This window comes from Canis lupus, chromosome 5 (assembly GCF_003254725.2).
Source record: "Canis lupus dingo isolate Sandy chromosome 5, ASM325472v2, whole genome shotgun sequence".
Taxonomy (NCBI): domain Eukaryota; kingdom Metazoa; phylum Chordata; class Mammalia; order Carnivora; family Canidae; genus Canis; species Canis lupus.
In genome coordinates this window covers 62,214,722-62,234,467 of record NC_064247.1, presented here as the reverse complement: position 1 = coordinate 62,234,467, position 19,746 = coordinate 62,214,722, and the positions used below count along the sequence as shown (strand labels likewise).

At 37.4% G+C, this 19,746-nt stretch overlaps 1 protein-coding gene across 9 annotated transcripts in view; it reads left to right on the top strand.

Annotated features, from left to right (window-relative positions):
• RERE (arginine-glutamic acid dipeptide repeats) overlaps positions 1–19,746 on the top strand; it is a 408,927-nt gene that overhangs the window by 178,433 nt on the left and 210,748 nt on the right. For 8 of the 9 annotated variants that reach the window (XM_025427256.3, XM_049110569.1, XM_025427255.3 and 5 more), the window contains 2 exons: positions 4,335–4,405; positions 13,421–13,546. In XM_025427256.3, the coding sequence (XP_025283041.3) occupies positions 4,335–4,405; positions 13,421–13,546 (197 nt within the window). The remainder of the gene's footprint in view (positions 1–4,334; positions 4,406–13,420; positions 13,547–19,746) is intronic. The other variant, XM_049110570.1, reaches the window with a different exon arrangement.

Here is a 19,746-nt window from a genome sequence, read left to right as displayed (position 1 = left end):
CTTAGAAAAAAGGTATCTTTATTATTTATGTTGGCTATGGGAGATTTTCAGGTTGAGGATCATTGATCCAACTGACTGAAACCAATTTTATAACAGGCTTCAGACAATCTATGCACTTGTAAATTGCATGAAAATTCTTGGCAAATCATTTTGGTTTTAAAAGATTACTGGGCATATATTCCAACTGAGATTTTAACATTGGTCTTTACTTATGTGTGTTCATCTTTCCATTGCCAAATTAAACCACTTTATTTTTGTGCTCACTTAAACATCTATATGAAGTTATTTTCTTAAATAGCTGCTTAATTAATGAGACAAGAGGGAAATATTTTCTATGAGATTTTGGCCTTATTTAACCTTGTTTTGAAAATCATTAAGAATAATGATAAGTAGATTTTTTTCCTGTGAGACTTGAACTGCAAATTGTTCCTTAGGATGTAGTCTCTTTCAGTTGGATCACCCTAATTTTTTTAGAAAAGATGTTATTTTAAAGATTTTATTTTTATTTATTTATTCATGAGAGACACACAGAGAAAGGCAGAGGCATAGGCAGAAGGAGAAACAGGCTCCATGCAGGGAGTCCGATGTGAGATTCCATCCTTGGACTCTGGGATCATGTCCTGAGCCGAAGGCCCATGCTCTCAACCGCTGAGCTACCCACGCATCCCAAATAAAATACTTAAAAAAAAAAAATTAAAAATTTTGTCATTTAATTATGAAATGAGCTTATCTTTTTCATGTATAAGTTTCCAGATACTGATAGAGATTACTTGATACAGTGACCTGTTTTACAGATTATTAGTTATGTAATAGTCTCACATATCAATTAGTCATGTAATCAGTCTCATATCAATTTGGATCAATTTGGTTTGGCATTGTAGCTTTTTAAACAAAAAGAGGTGACTTTTTAATCTATTTTTTAAATTGATTTTATTTATTTGAATGAGAGAGAGCATGCACACATAAACAGTGGGGAGCGGCAGAGGGAGAGGTAGAAGCAGACTCCCTGCTGAGTAGGGAACCCCATGTGGGACTCAATCCCAGGACCCTGAGATCATGACCTGAGCTGAAGGCAGATGCTTAATTGACTGAACCACCCAGGTGCCCCTGACTTTTTCTTTCTTTCTTTTTTTAAAGATTTATTTATTTATTTATGATAGAGCGAGCGAGTGAGAGAGAGAGAGAGGCAGAGACACAGGAGGAGGGAGAAGCAGGCTCCATGCCGGGAGCCCAACATGGGACTCCATCCTGGGACTCCAGGATTGCGCCCTGAGCCAAAGGCAGGCACTAAACCCTGAGCCACCCAGGGATCCCCTGACTTTTTATTTCTTAACAAGGCATTAATAAGTAAATGTGCTAATGCCACCTATTAGGTTTAAGGATCTTTTTCACACTACCTTATTCCGCGTTGCAACTTTCCTCAGGCCAACAGATTTGAGTCTGCCTTCAAGACTGCCAGGAAGCGTTTAGGCCCAGGGATACCAGAAGTTGTTCTCCACATCCCAGTATAGTCCTTTCTTCCCTTGTCTAAGAGAGTTACATCCATTGTATATTTGCAGATGATTCTTTTCCTGAATGTAACTTTGTAGTGAGAAATGAAAGAGGATAGATTTTCCTTTTCTGGAAAGCTTTTTTGTATACAAGTTAATAGCTACTTTAAGTCTCTGAGTTAGAAGGTTCATAGTTATGATGATTTTGTGGATTATGAAAGTATGTGTAAAGCTTTATTTGTTTGTTTGTTTATTTATTTTTAAATAAGCATTTTAAAAAAAAATTATTTATTCAGAGAGAGAGAGAGACTGAGAGGCAGAGACACAGGCAGAGAGAGAAGCGGGCTCCATGCAGGGAGCCTGACGCGGGACTCGATCCTAGGTCTCCAGGATCAGACCCCGGGCTGCAGGCGGCGCTAAACCGCTGCGCCACCGGAGGTGCCTTTAAAGCTTTTTTTTAAAAAAAAGATTTTATTTGTTCATGAGAGACACACACAGAGACAGAGACACAGGCAGAGGGAGAAGCAGGCTCCATGCAGGGAGCCCGATGTGGGACTTTATCCTGGTATTCCGGGATCATGCCCTGAGCCAAAGGCAGATGCTCAATTGCTGAGCCAGCCAGGTGTCCCACGTAAAGCTTTTTTAAGAAAGGAGATGTTGCCATTTCTTTACAGAGGAGCCATGAGAATTTACTGCCCTTGAAGCTAACTTATTATAAAGTAGGTGCCAGTGGAATGAAGGAGTAAAGAGGGCTTGGCATGGACAATTTTGGATACTGCAGCCCAGTGGAGATTGAGATGTATGCAGGACCAGACCATCGTATGCACCACATTTTAGTCCCATGAACTCTAAGGAAGTGAAAGTCCTAAGTTAGGAAGTGACTCATTCGTGTTGAAGTCAGTATAGCTTGGTATGACAGTGTTATGAGATTTAGAAGATAAGGCTTTCTATAGGAGGTGATAGGGAAGAAGAGGGCCTATCCACTGTGATTTGTATGCAGGTTGAGTGAGACAGGTGAATAATTGATACCTAGAGATTTGAGATACTTGTACTGGGTACATTAGGGATTGGGACACAGAAATTAAGTTTGTTTAATTTGCAAATTTGTGTTGTTCCAAAATTGTGCAAGTTGGAACTGGAGTTTTTTTATCTTGGGAATATTTTTACTTGAATACCAAATTAGGGATATAAAGACAAATATCTACCAAACTAGGAGAGTTCTCTTGTTCCTTAAGATGATTGGCATGTTAATGGACGTTGTCTGAATGTTAAGTAGAGTTATATAGCATCCTGGACCCCGGAATAAAGTAGAAAGTCCAGTCAGCAGTTTATTCTTGAGCTGCTTTTGTACATGGATTCAGAGATTGAATCTTTGTTGTTGAGTCTATATCTGAGTAGAGAATTCAGTTGGGACATTCTGGATGCCTAGATAATTGGCATTCATATTTCTTCTTTTTCTGGAATGATTTTGGGCTACAGAAATCCCGACGTTTTTCCAGAAAGTTTCTTGGAAAGAGGTGTTCTTGGTGAGGGCTTTCTTTATGATCTATCTCTTAGTGCGTCAGCTAGTGCCTATGGTGGTACTGGAGTGTCCACTGGATGGATGGCTCCAGATTTCTGTCCTTTTCTTTTTCTTGGCTCTGCATATGTTACATAAGGCAGTAGAGGAATCTGCTTGTATTTTTAAGCATTTGAGTTATCCTGAGATACACTCATTATGAAGGGTCATGAGGAGGGATAAAACAAATGGCATTTTGAATGTGGGTATTATGTTCATTATCCCTTGAAAATTTGATTGACTGCAGATGCCTTTAGTTCTCAGTAAATAATACATAGAGGATCTTATCCTAAGCTTTATAATCATCTTGGGTTGCCCTGTGGGGTGTGTTAAAGTCCATTTATAGCCAGCCACTGCTTCCCTTAAAATCATTGCTTCTTTAAAAAAAAAAAAAGGTATCTTAACCTGCCATTTTAAAGAGCAGCCCTTTAGACTACAGTTGTTGAGAGCATCAGAAATAATTATCCAACCATTGCCATTCCCTTAAAATCATTGCTTCTTTAAAAAAAAAAAAAAGGTATCTTAACCTGCCATTTTAAAGAGCAGCCCTTTAGACTACAGTTGTTGAGAGCATCAGAAATAATTATCCAACCATTGCCATGTCAAATATAATTTAAGAAAGTGCTCTTATTCCCTTGAGGAAAGTGTAGTTTGGTTTATTGCATCCCACCTCTGATTGGATGCCTTGGTTTTTATTTATAATTAGAAAATAAAGCATGTTTAGGTTGAAGTTTAATAGTAAGTTATCCACAACAGATTAGATTTCTTTCTGTTTCTTGGCTTAGGTGGAAAGGTGATTATAATAGCATGTTCAAGCTAGTCTTCTTTTACATCTTTCATTTATTTCCTCACAAATTATTTACTGAAAATAAAGAAGCACTTGGCAAAGTCATTTCTCTTTGTGAAGACATGGGACCATCTCTCTGAATAAGACATTCAAGATTTTGTCTTGTGTAGCTGCAATCAAATAATTCCCTTAATTGAAATTTCCTCATCAACATATGGTTAATCCCATGGGATTTCTCTCTCGTCTTCAGGCACCCTGGAAGCAATAATTGAGGCTTTATCAGGTTCTTTAAATTATCAGAAAAGTGGTCAGTAAGAACCCAAGGGCTGTCTCTCTAGCTTAAAATTAATTGTACTTTTATAATACATCTTTGAAAATTTTTTTTCTATTAAAGATATGTGTTTTGTCATTTGTTTATTTATGCAATGGCTTTATAGGCCCTGTCTTTGTTCCCTTAATGGTAAATACCATTGTTTTAAAATTTCTTTTTCTTTTAAAGACTGTGTGTATATCGAGAGTCGGAGGCCAAACACGCCGTATTTCATCTGTAGCATTCAAGACTTCAAACTGGTAAGCATTTTTTAATGTGCTTTTGATTTTCCTCTGTGCCTTCTCTCTTTCCAGTTCCATTGGCTGTCTCTCTTGATTGTTTCTTCGTGATTCTGGACTTGATAACCAGGTCATCTCTGAATACTGACTGCCTGGCAGCCATAGCATGTGTAAGGCAGTTACCAGTTCTATCTTTTTGGTTTTGTAACACTTGCAGTTTTAAAGCTTGTACTGTGAACAGTGTTCCCAAAGTTTTCATTTCTTGAGTAGCTGTTTTGACAATAATTTTAGAGATTTTCTTGAGTTTCTGAAGTAGTTTGTTTCTTCTCAGCCATTTTGAAGACCCTGAAGTAAATTTGGGAATTGGTGGTGAGTTGGGAATAAAGAATATAAATGCAGCAGAGACTAGTTTTTGGTGGCAGCTATTCATTTCTTTAGAGGTTTTAGTGAGTATGGAGTGTATCTGGGGGTCATCTGGTGGTGGAGGTTGGGGAAGGACTCTGGCATGGGGATGGCATGTCTATAGTACTTTCTCATTACAAACCTTCCCCAAGTTTAGAGGTGCTGATATGACCCATTAGCCAGTCTCTAGGTTTTAGACTAATGGTTCCCATACTTGGGGCTTTGGATCCCTGGATATCTATAGAGATTTTACAAAGGACTGAAAATAAACATTCTCAGTTGAAAATATGCCTCACATGTGTTTGTACAACTACTTTTCAAATATATTCATATGCTGGTGTGATTTTTAAAAATCACTTTTTTTAATAACAATACAGAGATAAGAATCAGTGTATTATGTATTTTCCTCAAACAACTGATACATGAAATACTAGCAGAGTATTATCATTGGGGGATTTTTTGAAACATTAAAAAGGGATCCTTGTACTTGAAGGTTGTGAACCACTCACTATCTACCTTCTTAGGTATAGAGAAATCCTAATTCTGTAGCTCTGTAGAGGTATGTTTCAGTATCTGTGAATGCTGTTATTTCCAAAACTTTTTGTAACTTGACAGTATTTATATTCTCACACTTTGTATGTGATACTTCAGTCTAAAGAAAGGTAATGTAGTGTGGAGAGATATTTAACACTGTGTCTCCTTTGTTTCTTAATATTTTTGATGACCCCAAATACCCAATTAGTAAATTCCAACTTAGCTGGTAAAAAATTGCATGTCATTTATTTTTTATTAAAGTTTTGTTGCATAAGTAACACATGCTTACTGTTTAAAAAAAAAAAAGTCAAATATGCCCTTTACTTCTAAGATTTATTTCTTCTTGGTAGGCTTCTTTTAACTTCCCTGCTTGTTTTATAAGGAGGCCTTGCAGTTCAATTTTGTAAATCAAATGCTTTCTATTCAGATTTTATGTCAATATCAAGTTTTACCATTTTTTGAGGTCTTTGCTATTTATTCTATTATTTCCTTCCAAAGATTTTTTTTTGTGCAGATGCTGTATTGACATCTGAAAATCTGGGCAGTGGTCTCATTTCCTGATGATTTTTCTTTTGCTTGTGGCCATTGCTGCTGCTCTGTCCCTGCTCATCCTCTTTGTGTGTGATTTTTTTTAAACCAAATGTAATACCAGTACACCATGGGAAAGATATAGTTGTGAAATAAAATTACAAAGTTTTTTTTTAACTTATTAGATTCAGACCCCATTTTTTTTTTTTTTTTTTTTTACAATTTTAGCACATTAGCAGGTGCCTTCATGTTTGAACAGAGTCTCTTATGAAATGCTGATTACAATCTGATAGTTGCTGTTTGGGGCAGAGGTTCCTGCTGAGTTACAGTAATTGCTCAGAGTATTAACAGCAATAAAAGCTGAAGCTTCTGTTGTTAGTATGGGTCTGGTACAACACATTAAAGCTGTCTGCAAAAACAGTATGGGAAATGGGCACAGTATGTAAGTTGCACACTGCTGTGCCTCATGTTTTTCTTTGAGTTCTGTGTTCAGCACATACTCATAGTTGTGCAAGAATAACTGAGATGATAAAATACTTATTCCTAGAAGGAACGTCGTTATTGTGTGGATATCCACTTTCTTCTTCCCTTGGTTTGCAATTCTATTATGAAAAGATAATGTAATAGATGAGAATAATCATAGCTCTTTTTTCCTTCAGCTTATCCAGGCTATAAGGGGAAAAGATGAAAAGAAGGAAATATGCTTTGTTTCTCTGCAAGATTTTAAAAAGAAGAAATTGGAGTTGGTTTTGCCCACAGAAAATACCATGCATGGCAAGTGGAGCACTGGAAAACAAAAACCTAATAGCTTTGAAATGTTGATTAATTATGTATTTTATCTTTTTAAGCTTTTTTTGTTTGGGGTTGTAACTAAAGGATGTGTTCTTTTGTTTATACCATGAATTAGAATGAACTCTTTTACCATGATGACTTTTTGAACATATGTTATATTTGGGACTGTTAAAAGAACTGGGAAATGCCCTTATGGTACATATTAGGTAAGATTACAGTGTTAGACACAATGGAAGTTAAGGAACTAAGAAGTGGTCATAAGGAAATATCTATGACCAGTAACCAAAACTAGCATAATGCCAATTTGTTGAAGTGAGGACTCTGGGTAACATTTCAGGGACTAGTTCTGTGAGAGATAAGCAAGGTCTTAGGATTGTATGTGGGGACCTGGGTTGTCTTCTAGGCTCTGTTACTATATCCCATAGAGCCGGGAGTCTGTGATATGGAACATAGTTGTCTCTATGTGCAGGATTACATTAAACCTGGCAAACTGTTAAACAGTGTCCCCTTTCAGTCTCAAATGTGTTCTATGGTCATCTTGCCTATGGGGATGGTATCCATGGTTTCTGCTTTGTTAACATTTAACCATCAAAATGCATAAGGCTACTACCACCCTATATTGGTAGATCTATTTAGAGCCCCCACTTTCACAGGGATAGGTGGAAGCTATTGACAGTGCAAAGTAATTGAGTTCTTAGCAGAACTGAGGCTACTTTTGAAAGTAGCATTTTCAAGGGAAGCAAATTATGTGTTCTGTTAGGAAGCTTTCATCCTCTTGGGGAGTGTTAATTTGGTTGGGCTTATTTATAGACTAGGAGACCAAACTGGATTTGTTTGACTATAATGACAGAAATTTCTATGAAACAAGTAGTCAAAGCAGCGGCTTGAGACAGTAGAGGTAAGGTGGAATTATGGTTAGTGTATGCTTAGAAGTAGGAATAGGCTGGGATCAAATAAGGCAGCTTTGCACTTTAGGCTTCTTGAACTAATATATATAATAAGGCAGCTGGCAAAATCTTTAGTTCTTTGAAAGAATAGTAATATGGAATGGCAATCTATGATCTTTGTGGCCTTGCTTGAAAAGATTGAGAGACTGAAGCAGTTAGCTGAGGGGCAAAGCCAGAAGGATGAATCAAGAGTCGCCTCAATGCAGTGAGGGTTGGCAGGTGTAAACAGGTCACAAGCAAGCTGACATGATAGGACAGGAAGGCAGGGAGAACAGAGGATCCAAGCAACTGTGCAGAGAGCAATAGAAGGCCAATGGGAACGAGCGTGCCTTCCCCCTGAGCTCTTGGGAGGCCTTAGCTAGTAAAGGCTTCTTGTCTTAGGCCAGCTTGAGTGGGTCTCCATTAATTAACTGAAAGAGCCTGGGATAACATCTTCAACTCTTCCTTTGACTGCACTCCCTTAGCTTTCCTAGGTCATGTGTGACCTAGTTTGCTTTCAGAGTTTGTTCCTGAGTGAGTCGGTAGCACCAAGGAGCATGATAATACTGAGTGCAGTGAGGAATGTTTTTTTAGTTGTGATTGGTGCCTTTGATGGGCATTTAGCAGAAGCCTACTCTGTGTGCTTCGGTGGGTGCAGTGCCTTGAAGGAGACTGTAGTCTTTGAGAGAAAGTTCTTCCCTCAGTGACCTTAGAATTGGACAGGCAGCTGTGGCAGCCCTGGATGCCAGTCCTCTCTGGAGAGCACTGTGAGTAGGATTAATGTGAAGGAATCTGTTTGCCTTTGGTCCCCAAAGAAAGATTTCCTTCTTGCTTTTACTAAAAAACAATAAAATTCCATTTTTATAGAAATCCAGGTCTTTAGCATAATAGAGTTAACTTGCTATCTAGAAATAATTGTAAGTTCTGAAAATGCTTCACAAGATTGTTTAGTAATTTTCTTGCAATAGAACACCGAGGAGTACCTGGTCTGGCTCCGATAGACCATATTTAATTCTTCACTCACAGATAAGTAATTGAAGCCATTCCTTTTAATATTCTACGTAGGCATTCTGTGTGGATTCCTAATGAGTTCCTATCATTCATACAATAGAAAAAAAGTAGAGTTTTGGTTTCCTAGAGTTATATACTTATCGATTCTTTAACTGTTGTATGAAATGAATTTCCAGGTAGCATATGCAATTATTACAAATATTATTTTGAGCAAATACCATTGATTCACCTTGACTCCTGTTTGGTTTATTGCAAGTGGAAAAATTGTCCTTGACATTAAACCTGGTTTAGAGATTCCCTGAAGTTGGGGATATGTCATTAGGGATATTGTGGTATTTTTAATCTACTGTTTAGGGCTCATTGAGTTGTTATGACTCTGCATGATGAGTGTGCTTTTGAATCATTTATGTCCCTGACGGCATCCATTCTAAGTGTCCATTGTGAATGTGGGGTAGCTGAGGCTACATAGCACTAGTTACCTTGGAGAAGGCTCATCTCCAAAACTGCTATGAATGTGGGGGCCATGTCATTCAAGCTTTAACACCATCTTTGTTTTGTTGCCATATGTGAGCAGTCGGGGGAGGAACATTTGGAATTTCTGATTTCTGGTCTGTATCTATAATCCTTCACTAAAACTTGATTGCCACAGTACAATAGAGGGGCTGCAGAGAAATTAGCTTCAGCACAGCTTCCACGCATCATTGATGTTGCCCTCTCTACACCACATCAAGTTTCTTAGAAGTAGATTAAAAGCAAGAAGCTGCTTTTCTGTCTTTAAAATGAAAACTTACTGAGGATAAGTAATTTTATCTTTTCATTTTTGTTAGAGACCTAAACCTAGATACTGATGGAGGATACAGGATACTTATTTAACATGCACTCTGTGCACATATCTATGTATACACACAATGAGTTTGTCATTTATGCATCATATGCCACAATTACTTAATTCCACCTTAGCTGCTATGACCACTTAGCACAGAATGTATGGTGTATAGATAATCAAGAAGTGGGCATTCATTTTAATGTTAGGTAAATCTTGTATTAAAAAACTTTTCCGGGGGTAGGACGGGAGGTCTACATTAGTGTGAGTGTGGCTAATTCAGAATTTGAGGTGTTAACTTGGGGACTGAGAGGAGGGATGGTAGAGTGCATATGTTGGGAGTTTGACTTTGACATCAGCTGGTCTGTTCTTCAATTGCTTTTATGACCTTGGGCAAGACACTTAACCCTCTTAACCTTGTTTTATACCTATGAGGCTGGGGTATAAATAAAGCACCTCCTTGTAGGTAGGTGGTTTTTAGATGAAAAGATCAAGCCTACAGAGTGGGTATATAGTGCTTGGGCCATGGAATGACATGGTTGTGATATTGATGTTTCATTGGTGTTCTGGTAGACACCATGCCTGTGTTATTCATTGATGTATACTGTGTGCTTAGCTCATTGCCTGGCCCATATAAGATCCACAATAAATGTTTATTGAATATTGAATAAAACAATATTTTAGTGGAAAAATTCATTGCATAAGGTTTAAAAAAAAACTTTAGTAGTAATTTGATATGGTGCATTAACTACAAATTAACCTGTTTATTAAACAAACCAAAAGGACTTGTTTCTTTACCTTTAGTTTACAATGTGTAGTATTTTGGTTAGCTTGCAGTGTGTAGTATTTTATATTTAAATAATTATTCTTTAAATACATTAAAACTTCATTTCTTATTTCCTTCAGGAAATTTACATGAGTGTAGCCAAAGTCCCAAAGTCATAACATTTAATTTTAAGGCATTAAAACCTATTTTGAATTTTCAATAGTACTGACTTTTAGCAAAGATAAATGAGGGCTTGGTCTACAGGTAAACATTCCTGAGAAGGCCACGCTGCTAGGAAGAATGCCTTATGATGTGATGGTTCATTTTTGTGTGAAAAGTGGCTTTTTTCTCATCTTCTTAGAGTTCCTCAAGTTAGGCCTGCCGAAGTGAGCATTACCTTCCATACTTCCTTTTTCTCATAATTCATTCCCTACGAAAAGGTCAGTACCATGCTTTTACAGCCTTGTGACTTGGAGTGTTGGATACTGAAGTGAAGCCCATGAAGTTTATTATCAACTCTTTGTAGTCTGTAATCAGGTGTTACTTAGAGACATGCTGGAATGTACAGCTGAAATCATTCTTCCAACAGAATTGTTCCTTTCTGCTAGTTTAGTTGTTCTCACCTGCTAACAGTGTGTCACTGTTATACCACTCTTCTGATTTCTAAGTCAAGAAAAGGTGCACATTCTTGATTTGGTGCTAGAGTATTCTTTTGGCAGCCACATCTTTTTTTCTCCCTTCATTTTAAGTAAAGGCCATGGTTGCTTAGTTGCTATCTATAAGCATGATAATAAACTATAATGGGGTACTGGACTTACTCCATGCTATTTGTTTGGAGTAAGCCATCAATAATAAATGTATGTACAGAAACTAAATGTCCTTTTCACATGTAAATTTGAAGTTTATAATTTTATTTAATCCTTTACAAAGCAAGAGGGGGTGAAATCCTTAGCCCCAAGTTTAATGGACAAGGTGGTGTTTAGATACTCCTCCTGCCAGTTATGGGGCAATCATGTTGAAAGTTATTGTGAATCACCATTGCCTTTTTGCATGATACGAATGTCAACTTATAAATGGAGGGGATGGTATTCATGTAAGTGAAAAATCACAGTGAGGCTTTGGGAATAAATAATCTAAGAGCATCTTATTGGCCCCATTTACTCAGCTTCTCAGCAGGCTGTTTTCACTCATGACTGACAGTCATTATAGGCCACGTGGGATTTAAAGTTTTAATGGTTCACAATTACTGTGAAGTTGGGTAATTCATTTCCTCCTGGTTTATTTGGATTTTAGAACTAAGAAAGCACTGAAAGAGTTTTGCTTAATTATACTGTTGTATGAAATACGTGTCAAAAATGTTATTTATCAAGCCTATTCTATGAGAAATGTTTTCAGTGTGGAAAACTAGGCATTCTCATCTTTCTAAAAAAGAAGCCTAAGAAAGTTTGAGACAATTTAGTATTTGCAGAGAGCTGCTATGCAAGAATATTGGTAAAATCTTACTATTCAAACTTGATTCCCTAGAACGGGCATTTGTAATTTGTATGTATATGTGGATGTTTGTGTTTAAGAACTGACTCAGAATAGTCCAAGTAAAACTCATTAGAAGAATTGAAAGAAAATCAGAAACAGATACTGTCCATGTTTTCTGATTCATAAATAAGAACAGTGATATGCTTTGAAATGAATTTTTTAATATTTAAAATACCTTAAAAATTACTTGAACTGCATATTTAAAATAATGCCAACATGCTTTGAAATGCTTTATTTGATGTCTTCTTCATTTAAGACTCTTGATTTGAATGAATAAGGATTTGAGTGATCTGTTTGATGAATTCTTAGTGCAAAATATTAACCAGCAATTCCTTTTTATTGGGTGATTATGGTAAAAAAATATCAAGTATCTTGTACATTCTAGTGCACAATTGACTCTTTGATTTGGAATCTGCAGTGCTGGTACGGGAAGGTGGGGTGTGTGGTGGTGAAGGTTATGCTGCTGACAACACTTAGTGTCATTGTGTGTTGTCCCCGAGGCAGTGGGAGTCAGAGACCTGGCCACACAGGAAGTGTCCTGTGTAGTACCAAGTGTATACTCTAGAGGGTGATCTGTACAGAGTATCCTCTTACTTTCTTGTGATTCATGTTTTTGTTTATTTTAAAAGAGACATAGAAAAATAAGTAGTTAATGGAGGATATTAAAATCTTGGATCACAGGAAGTTGGTAGTGATTCAAAAGGAACTAAATGTAACAAGGCTCCCTAAAAATGGTTTAATATTAAAAAGTTTGCTTATCTGTTATTTTTAAAGAACTTTATGAATGGAGATTCTTAAATAAGTATCTGGATTTTATGGAGTTTTTATTAGTTCATTTAAAACCACGTGAAATTGGATTGGTTAGTTTTTTGGAAGTGTTATGTACTCTAGAATATTTGAAAGGGAACACAAACTGTTGAGTTTTTTTTTTTTTTAATGCTTACAAGGGATGGTACTGGCCTTCAAAAGTTGCTCTCTGATCTGCTGCTGCTTTTAAATGTTTTCAAAGTTCAAAAGAAAAGTAATACAGACATGTGATACATACCAGAGAACTGGTTTTGCCTCTAAAAGAAATACTTTCTCTTTTAAGCTTTATGTTTTGTACCTGTTCAGGTGGGCATTATGAGAAAATGCTAATTTGAATGGTGTCTTTCTTTCCCTCTGGTATTAAGCCTTTGTCTTTTACCTTGCCTTTAGCTTTACAAAATTAAACTGGGACTTTGAGAAATTGATAGGGTCTTTCTTTGACCCCCCCAATGCCTTGAATATTTTCTTATTAAAGTATCTGTCTTATGCCTCTAGCATCTCACATTGGAAACTGTTCTGAAAGTTCAGCTTGTCCACTTGTGGTTCATTTTACAGTTGTGTTTATCTGATACCATTGCTTTTTTGTTTTTATTCTAAGCAAAGCATGCCACTGTCACTGTGCTTTGGCACTGTGTCGCATCTTAACTTGGTTATTTTGGGGGCACACACCATACTGCTTTACAACAGGACCCAGTTTATAGTGTGGAGCCAGAAGGGTTGTAAGTTTGTTCCTGCTGAAATAAAGAATCAGCTCTGATTGAAACAGAGAGGCTAACTTCAGCAGTAGAACAAATTATCTGAGAGGCCATCTGCTAAAGGATGGTGCACATACCTGCTTGTGTGCTGCGTGCCCCTAGTAACCAGGGCCGGAGGGGACGTTGGGCATGCTAACTGAAAGCTCTTTTCTTTTTTAGGTCCACAACTCCCAGGCCTGCTGCAGATCTCCAACTCCTGCTTTGTGTGACCCCCCAGCATGCTCTCTGCCGGTGGCATCACAGCCACCACAACATCTTTCTGAAGCCGGGAGAGGGCCTGTAGGGGTAAGGAGAATCCCGTTTTTAAAAGCTATCAATATTTTATATCCCATAGGGTATAAAATAGGAATATTACCTCCCTCCCCAGAGCCCCTTTAAAAATGTGCTGTATTGTATGTGTTTTTAAAGGAGTAACAAGTACATGCACAGAGGAAGCAAAATACGGGACTTACCTTACCCCTCTAGGACAGTTCCAGAAGTCAGTGGGGTTTGGTGGTATAGGGTATTTGGGTGCCAGCAGAGAGCATGCTGGGCCGCTGCAAGGAGCAGGAGCTGGCAATCAGCAGCGAGTATGGATGTTGGCAACTGAAATGGGGAAAAAAGGGGGTAAGTTTGAGTCCAAGTGTGGAATGTGCACCTCCCCAGCATCATTGGGACTCATGGCCCATGAATCTAAACATTTTGGATGCTGTCCTTTCAGGTGACGTTTTGTGTAGAGTATTGCTCAGGAGTAGCTAGGCTTTTCTGCCATGCCAGATGTAGAATTAAACCCTTCTAAAGGGTTGAGTAAGGATGTAGATCTAGTGCTCTCAGCTGTGCCCTGGTAATGTCTCTGTTACCTGGTGGTAATGATGTGTGTGAGGTGAAGCAAGATGAAGTGTCTGTGGTGTTTTACCCCTAAACACAGGGCCTGGTGTTAGTGATCCGTGTGGGTTATTTGTGTCATGTATCTCACCTTTTATGAAAGTTGTATATATACCTTTCTTTTTTCCCCCTTCATAAGGATTTAATGATAACATTTTCAGAAAGACAGGTGTTTCTTGTTCTGATTGACTGCTGTTAATCACTAAAGAAGTTGAAGACCTTTCATCTGACCGTGGGGTTCAAATGTATACTCAATTAGAAAATAACACCAGAGAATAGCCATCATGTATGCATGTGCATATTACAAGATACTGGCAATATATAATGAATTGTTCATTTGCAGTGTAGAAAAACAGTATCTTGAAAATAGAAAAAGAGAGTGCTGCAAATCGGCTCTATCACTTGGGAAAGTTTTGTGAAGGTAGGCAGATTTTGAGGAGGTGGATTTGGTTTTGGTACGTCAATGACATGTGGACAGGCAGGCTGGATGAGCCTTCCAGGTGTACATGTCTGCCTGTCCCTGTAAGCCACGTAGGCAGTGAGCCTGGTGAAGCTGGGAGTTGAGAGAAGACCGCAGGACATCAACGGAGAGCACAGGTTAGTGGGTCATGGGAGCAGTGTTGTAAAGGTGAGATGAGGGAAGATTTTATGTGATGGCGGAAGAGAGAATCCTTCATAGGCTTTTTTATTCCAGGCAAGCTGATTTGCAAATGCCTGCTTATTAAGAAGATTGATTGGGTAGCAGTGTGGAGTCAGGGCTGACTGCGGAAGCTGCAGTTAGGTGGCTGTCACCCATGCATAAAGTGAGGAGGGCCAGGACAATGGAGATATAGGATATTAATAATCATAACAAAACTAGGAATAATCGTCATAACACTTTAATGTTAAAATAGTTGCTGGTGTGATTTATCAAGAATTAGACCAGAAAAAAGGTTCACATTGTGAAATCCTTAGAATTCTTGATATAATAACTGTTCACAATGGAAGATAAAACCCAATGTGGTAGATAAAAGTCTAATTTTAATCCCTAAGAGATATACTGACCTCATTAAGGGACAGATTAGCAAAGTCCCACCTTTACTACCTCCTTCGAAAACTTCAGCCTTTACTAGTGCCATCTTATTTCTGTATGTCTCTGAGAAATGATTTTATCTTTTAGGCTTGTATTTTCTCATTTTATTCTCCTTTTAGTGTGAATGTCATTGTTAGACTATTTCATTTACCACAATATTCACTAATTAGGATTGTTGAATGGGTTTAAAATTTTGCCTAAAATAACATTGCCTTTAGTAAACTTTTTGTGTTAGCATTAGTGATGACCAGTATTTATTTATTTTAGCAGTAAAAGTATTGCATTCACTGGGCATTTAAATAAGTTCATGATTGGTGGCATACTCAGATACCATCATATATAGGTTTGTGAAGATTTGTAGTAAGATAATGAATCTTCTCTGAGTCAAGATGATGCTGCATAAAGCAAACTGTATTGATTGTTCTTTAACAACGCTTCATGCTGCCAAAGTCGTTTGAACTGGATCTGAATTGGATCCAGTTGGCAGAGCTACCGCCCATGTGTGGAGCTCTCATAAATTCTGCAGGCACACAGATCTAATACAGTGCAATGAGAGAGCTGCTGGGAGAAAAAAATTGATTACAGGGTTGCAGACAATATCATTAACAGTTTTTGCCATGATACACCAGATGTCTTCCCTAATAGACTATTTTTGTTAATTTAGTTTTTATAGGGTAGTGCTGACTGCATCATAATGTAACTTTCTTCGTATATTCAGGTATATGTGATCTGTGTTTCTACACTACTGATGACATCAACTCATTTGTTAAAATTTTATAAAATTAAGTCTCACTGTTCATATTTAAAATATTTGTGCTGGAAAGGCAGCCTTTGTACTTACTACGGAAAATCTAATAGCTTGGATTTTTTTTTTCTTTTTTTTTTAAAGCAAAAAGTACTGTGTTTACTGGCGGTTCAGGGCTAGTGAGGGAAGTGAGAAGGGGAAGAAAACATTGCCCAGATTCTCCCTAGACCAGGCAGAGATGATCCTCTCTGCCTCCAGTGGCTCCCATAGTGGGTGGTTCCAATGGCAGTACAGAGACTGAATCCAAAGCTGAAAGGTACAGGTATTTAAAGGAAACTTAAAATGCACGTTCATTTTTGTTGTCATGGATGCAGTTCTGCAGGCTGGAATTCTTGTTGGGGCACCTAACCCCTTCCTCACTAGGAGATCAAGGATTAGAATAATTTGTTATTTAGTCTTTTTATTCTGTAGTCCCATCTTTTTGCATGTTTTAAGAACTCTGCTGAGTGACTAACACAGATAGATAAGACAGGACGTAATAGTGGGTTGAACTATTTTATTTACGTCATTTTTTTTTTGAACTACTAATTTTGTTTTTGGTGCGTTAGAGAACATGTTTTTCTTATGATGCATTCCTTTGTAACAAGAGACACATTAACCTTCTTAACACTTAGTTTTCTCACTAATAAAATGGCACAGCACTATGCTCTACCTCAAGGGTTGTTGCAAAGCATAATAATTCATTGAATTGCTTAGCATGGTAAGCATATAATAAACATTTATTAAGGATTATCTGTTGCCACATAGTTTTTCATTATACAAATTCAGGTTTTAAATAATTTATTAGTGTTGTAGACATTCTTGATCTGGGGTCCATAGGCCCCTACGACTACTTGAGTTTAAGAGTCTATGAACTTCTGAAATTGATTGCAGAGTCTTATATGTATATGAATTTTTCTGGAGAGAATTTTTTCTTTTCAATCATGGATGCTAATCAGTAGATTCCTAAAATATTTTTTAAAATTTTAAATTAGGGCAGCCTGGGTGGCTCAGTGGTTTAGCACCGCCTTCAGCCCAGGGCCTGATCCTAGAGACCTGGGATTAAGTTCCACTTTGGGCTCCCTGCATGGAGCCTGCTTCTCCCTCTGCCTCTCTCTCTCTCTCTCTCTGTGTGTGTGTGTGTGTGTGTGTGTCTGTCATGAATAAATAAATCAAATCTTTAAAAAAATATATTTTTTAAATTAAAATTAGGAACTGTGGCTCTATACAGTCTTTGCAGTGGGTTATTTAAAATCTCAGATCAGCTAGCTGTATGTTAAGGAAGTAAACTAACATTGAGCATTTCCTTTGTGCCCAGGCATTGTGCTATTCTTTACACATAGTTTACTTTGTGATATTTATTTCATTTTGCAGATGAGAAAATTTGGGGTTTACAATTGTATAAAATCTTGCCTTGAGTGAATGTCAGGACTGAGGTTTACTGAGGAGCTCACCCTGGCCTTGTGTAGTCTCTGTTGCTTTCATGGCTGGCTTCTGTACATCCTGGATGGTCCCTGCAGTGATACCCACCTTTGTCTCCACTTTACTTGAAGAGTTCCCTGAGCTGGCATGCTGCTCACTTGCTTTGGTAGAGCAGACGGCTTCTGCCGTTGAGAGTGTCCCAGGCTGGCCCTCACCTTGACTGAATGGACACTGGTGGTAACAGTGGTGTGAGAACCCTTCTTAGTATCATTTTATTTTCCTTTTAGCTCTTGTGGTAGTCCTACTTTTAGTATCATTTCATTAAAAAAAAATGCGTGATAACAAGCACTACTCTTTGAGTTCCCTTTTCATTTATCTTAATGGTATCTACATACATTTGAAAAATAATTCCTGTAGTCTGTTTTGTTTGTTAATCTGTGTGTGTTTGTTTCAGGTAAAACTTCGTGCATGTAAGAAATGGAATTTACATTTCTCTTGGAGTAAATCCACTCCACTGATCTACACAAGCTTGCTCCACTAACAGAGCAGGAAGCTAGGGCCCAGTGGCTTTCCCCAGATATCTGCTTCATGGGGACTGCTTAGGCCAGAATCTGGGTTGCCTGTATCTGGTCAGTGAGTGCTCTTTCCACTGCTCCTTGCTACCTCCTCGACCCATAAGGAATAGGAATGTCTTGCATCCAGCCCTGTGATATGTCATTTACTTTTTTAAAAGATAAGAATGCTTTGCTTAATATCATAGCAGTGTTAAAATTAGTATCTCTTGCCTGTGTAAGTAAGGCATTTATTGTTTTCAAGTGTCATTTCTAAAACTTCTTTTTCATACTTGGGTCTTCAGTATTAATAATTAAAAGTGAACATTTACTATAAAATGCTGTTTTAAATGCTGATTCTGTTTCTTACCTAGTTTGTATAAAGCACTCTAATCCGATTGCTTGTGTAGATAAGCAGGAGTTTCTTAGGATATCCTGCTTTTTCAGCATTTCCTGTGGCTTCCTCAGTTGATATTAAGAATGCTAAAAATACTATTGTCTTTTATATTTGATTGTAATTAAAGGGGTTAAAACAACAAGGTTTAAAAAAATAGCTGATACAAATGCCTAGGATTAATTCAACTACCTGAAATGCAAGGCGATTAATAGCTATTGAATTTTAATGGAGCAAGTCTAAAAATTTCTTAAAATACCCAACCGACCAGTATTAGAATAGTACTCTGTCATCCTTCCAGAGAAATTCCCTCACTTGAAACAGTTGTTTTCATATCCTGCTCTCCCATAAAAGCAAATTTCAGCTGATTTGTTCTTTTTTTTTTTCAGTTTTTTTTCAGCTGATTTGTTCTTAAGGGCTGTTTTGCTGTCATGTTCATCTGCTCCTTTTTATTTTTATTTTTTGACAAAAGGGACATTGAGCTACATTTACAGAACATAGGTTTGAATAACCTTATGGTTTTATAAAACTGCCTACTATTTTAAGTAGTCTTTTTGTTACCATAGGTCTATATGAAGGGTGAAGATTACTTGTAGGTTTCATGAGCTGCTTTTCTTTCAGGGATACTACTGCATCACCCTTTATTACTTACATGCACTGTTGGTCTTTTAACCTTGCCTTCTTGGGGCTGTTTTATATTGTTTGAAAAATATCTAAGCAAATATGTGCAGTTCTCAGGTTCTATAAGTTCTCCAGAATTAATTTTACTAATATAAATTGCAAAAGAAATTTCAGCACATGGAAGCAGAACTTGCAGTTTTGTTTAGCTCAACTTTTTCTTAGTGTTACCAGTCATTTTAGGATGTCTTATAGTACTTGGGTGACAGCAGCTTATACAAATACCAAGACCTTCAACAGGGTACCAGATTTTTGTTAGGAACTAGAGTAAAGTTTAAGTAATAACCTAAGGTTAATCAGTCATTTTCAGGATCTATAGAAAATATTATACTAAATTATTATGACTCATGCCTGGGAGTGAGCATTTTCTGTTTTTGTCTTTAATTTCATGTTGTGTGATTAGATTGAATATTGGGTACTTGTCATTTCTTGCTTTTTTGTTTTTTGTTTTTTTTTAAATAGACTTTAGTCTTAGAGCAGCTTTAGTTTCACCAGAAAATTGAGCAGAAAGTGCAAAGATTTCCCAAATACCTCGTGCCTCTCCATGCCCTTTTCTGGCTTGAAGCTTCTTACTTCGTTTTCATGCTGAGTAATATTTCATTGTTTGGATGTACTATAGTTTATCCATTTATCTGTTGAAGGATGTCTTGATTCTTCCAAGTTTTAGCAATTATGAACAAAGCTTCTCTAACTTCTCTGTGCAGGTTTTTGTGTGGATAT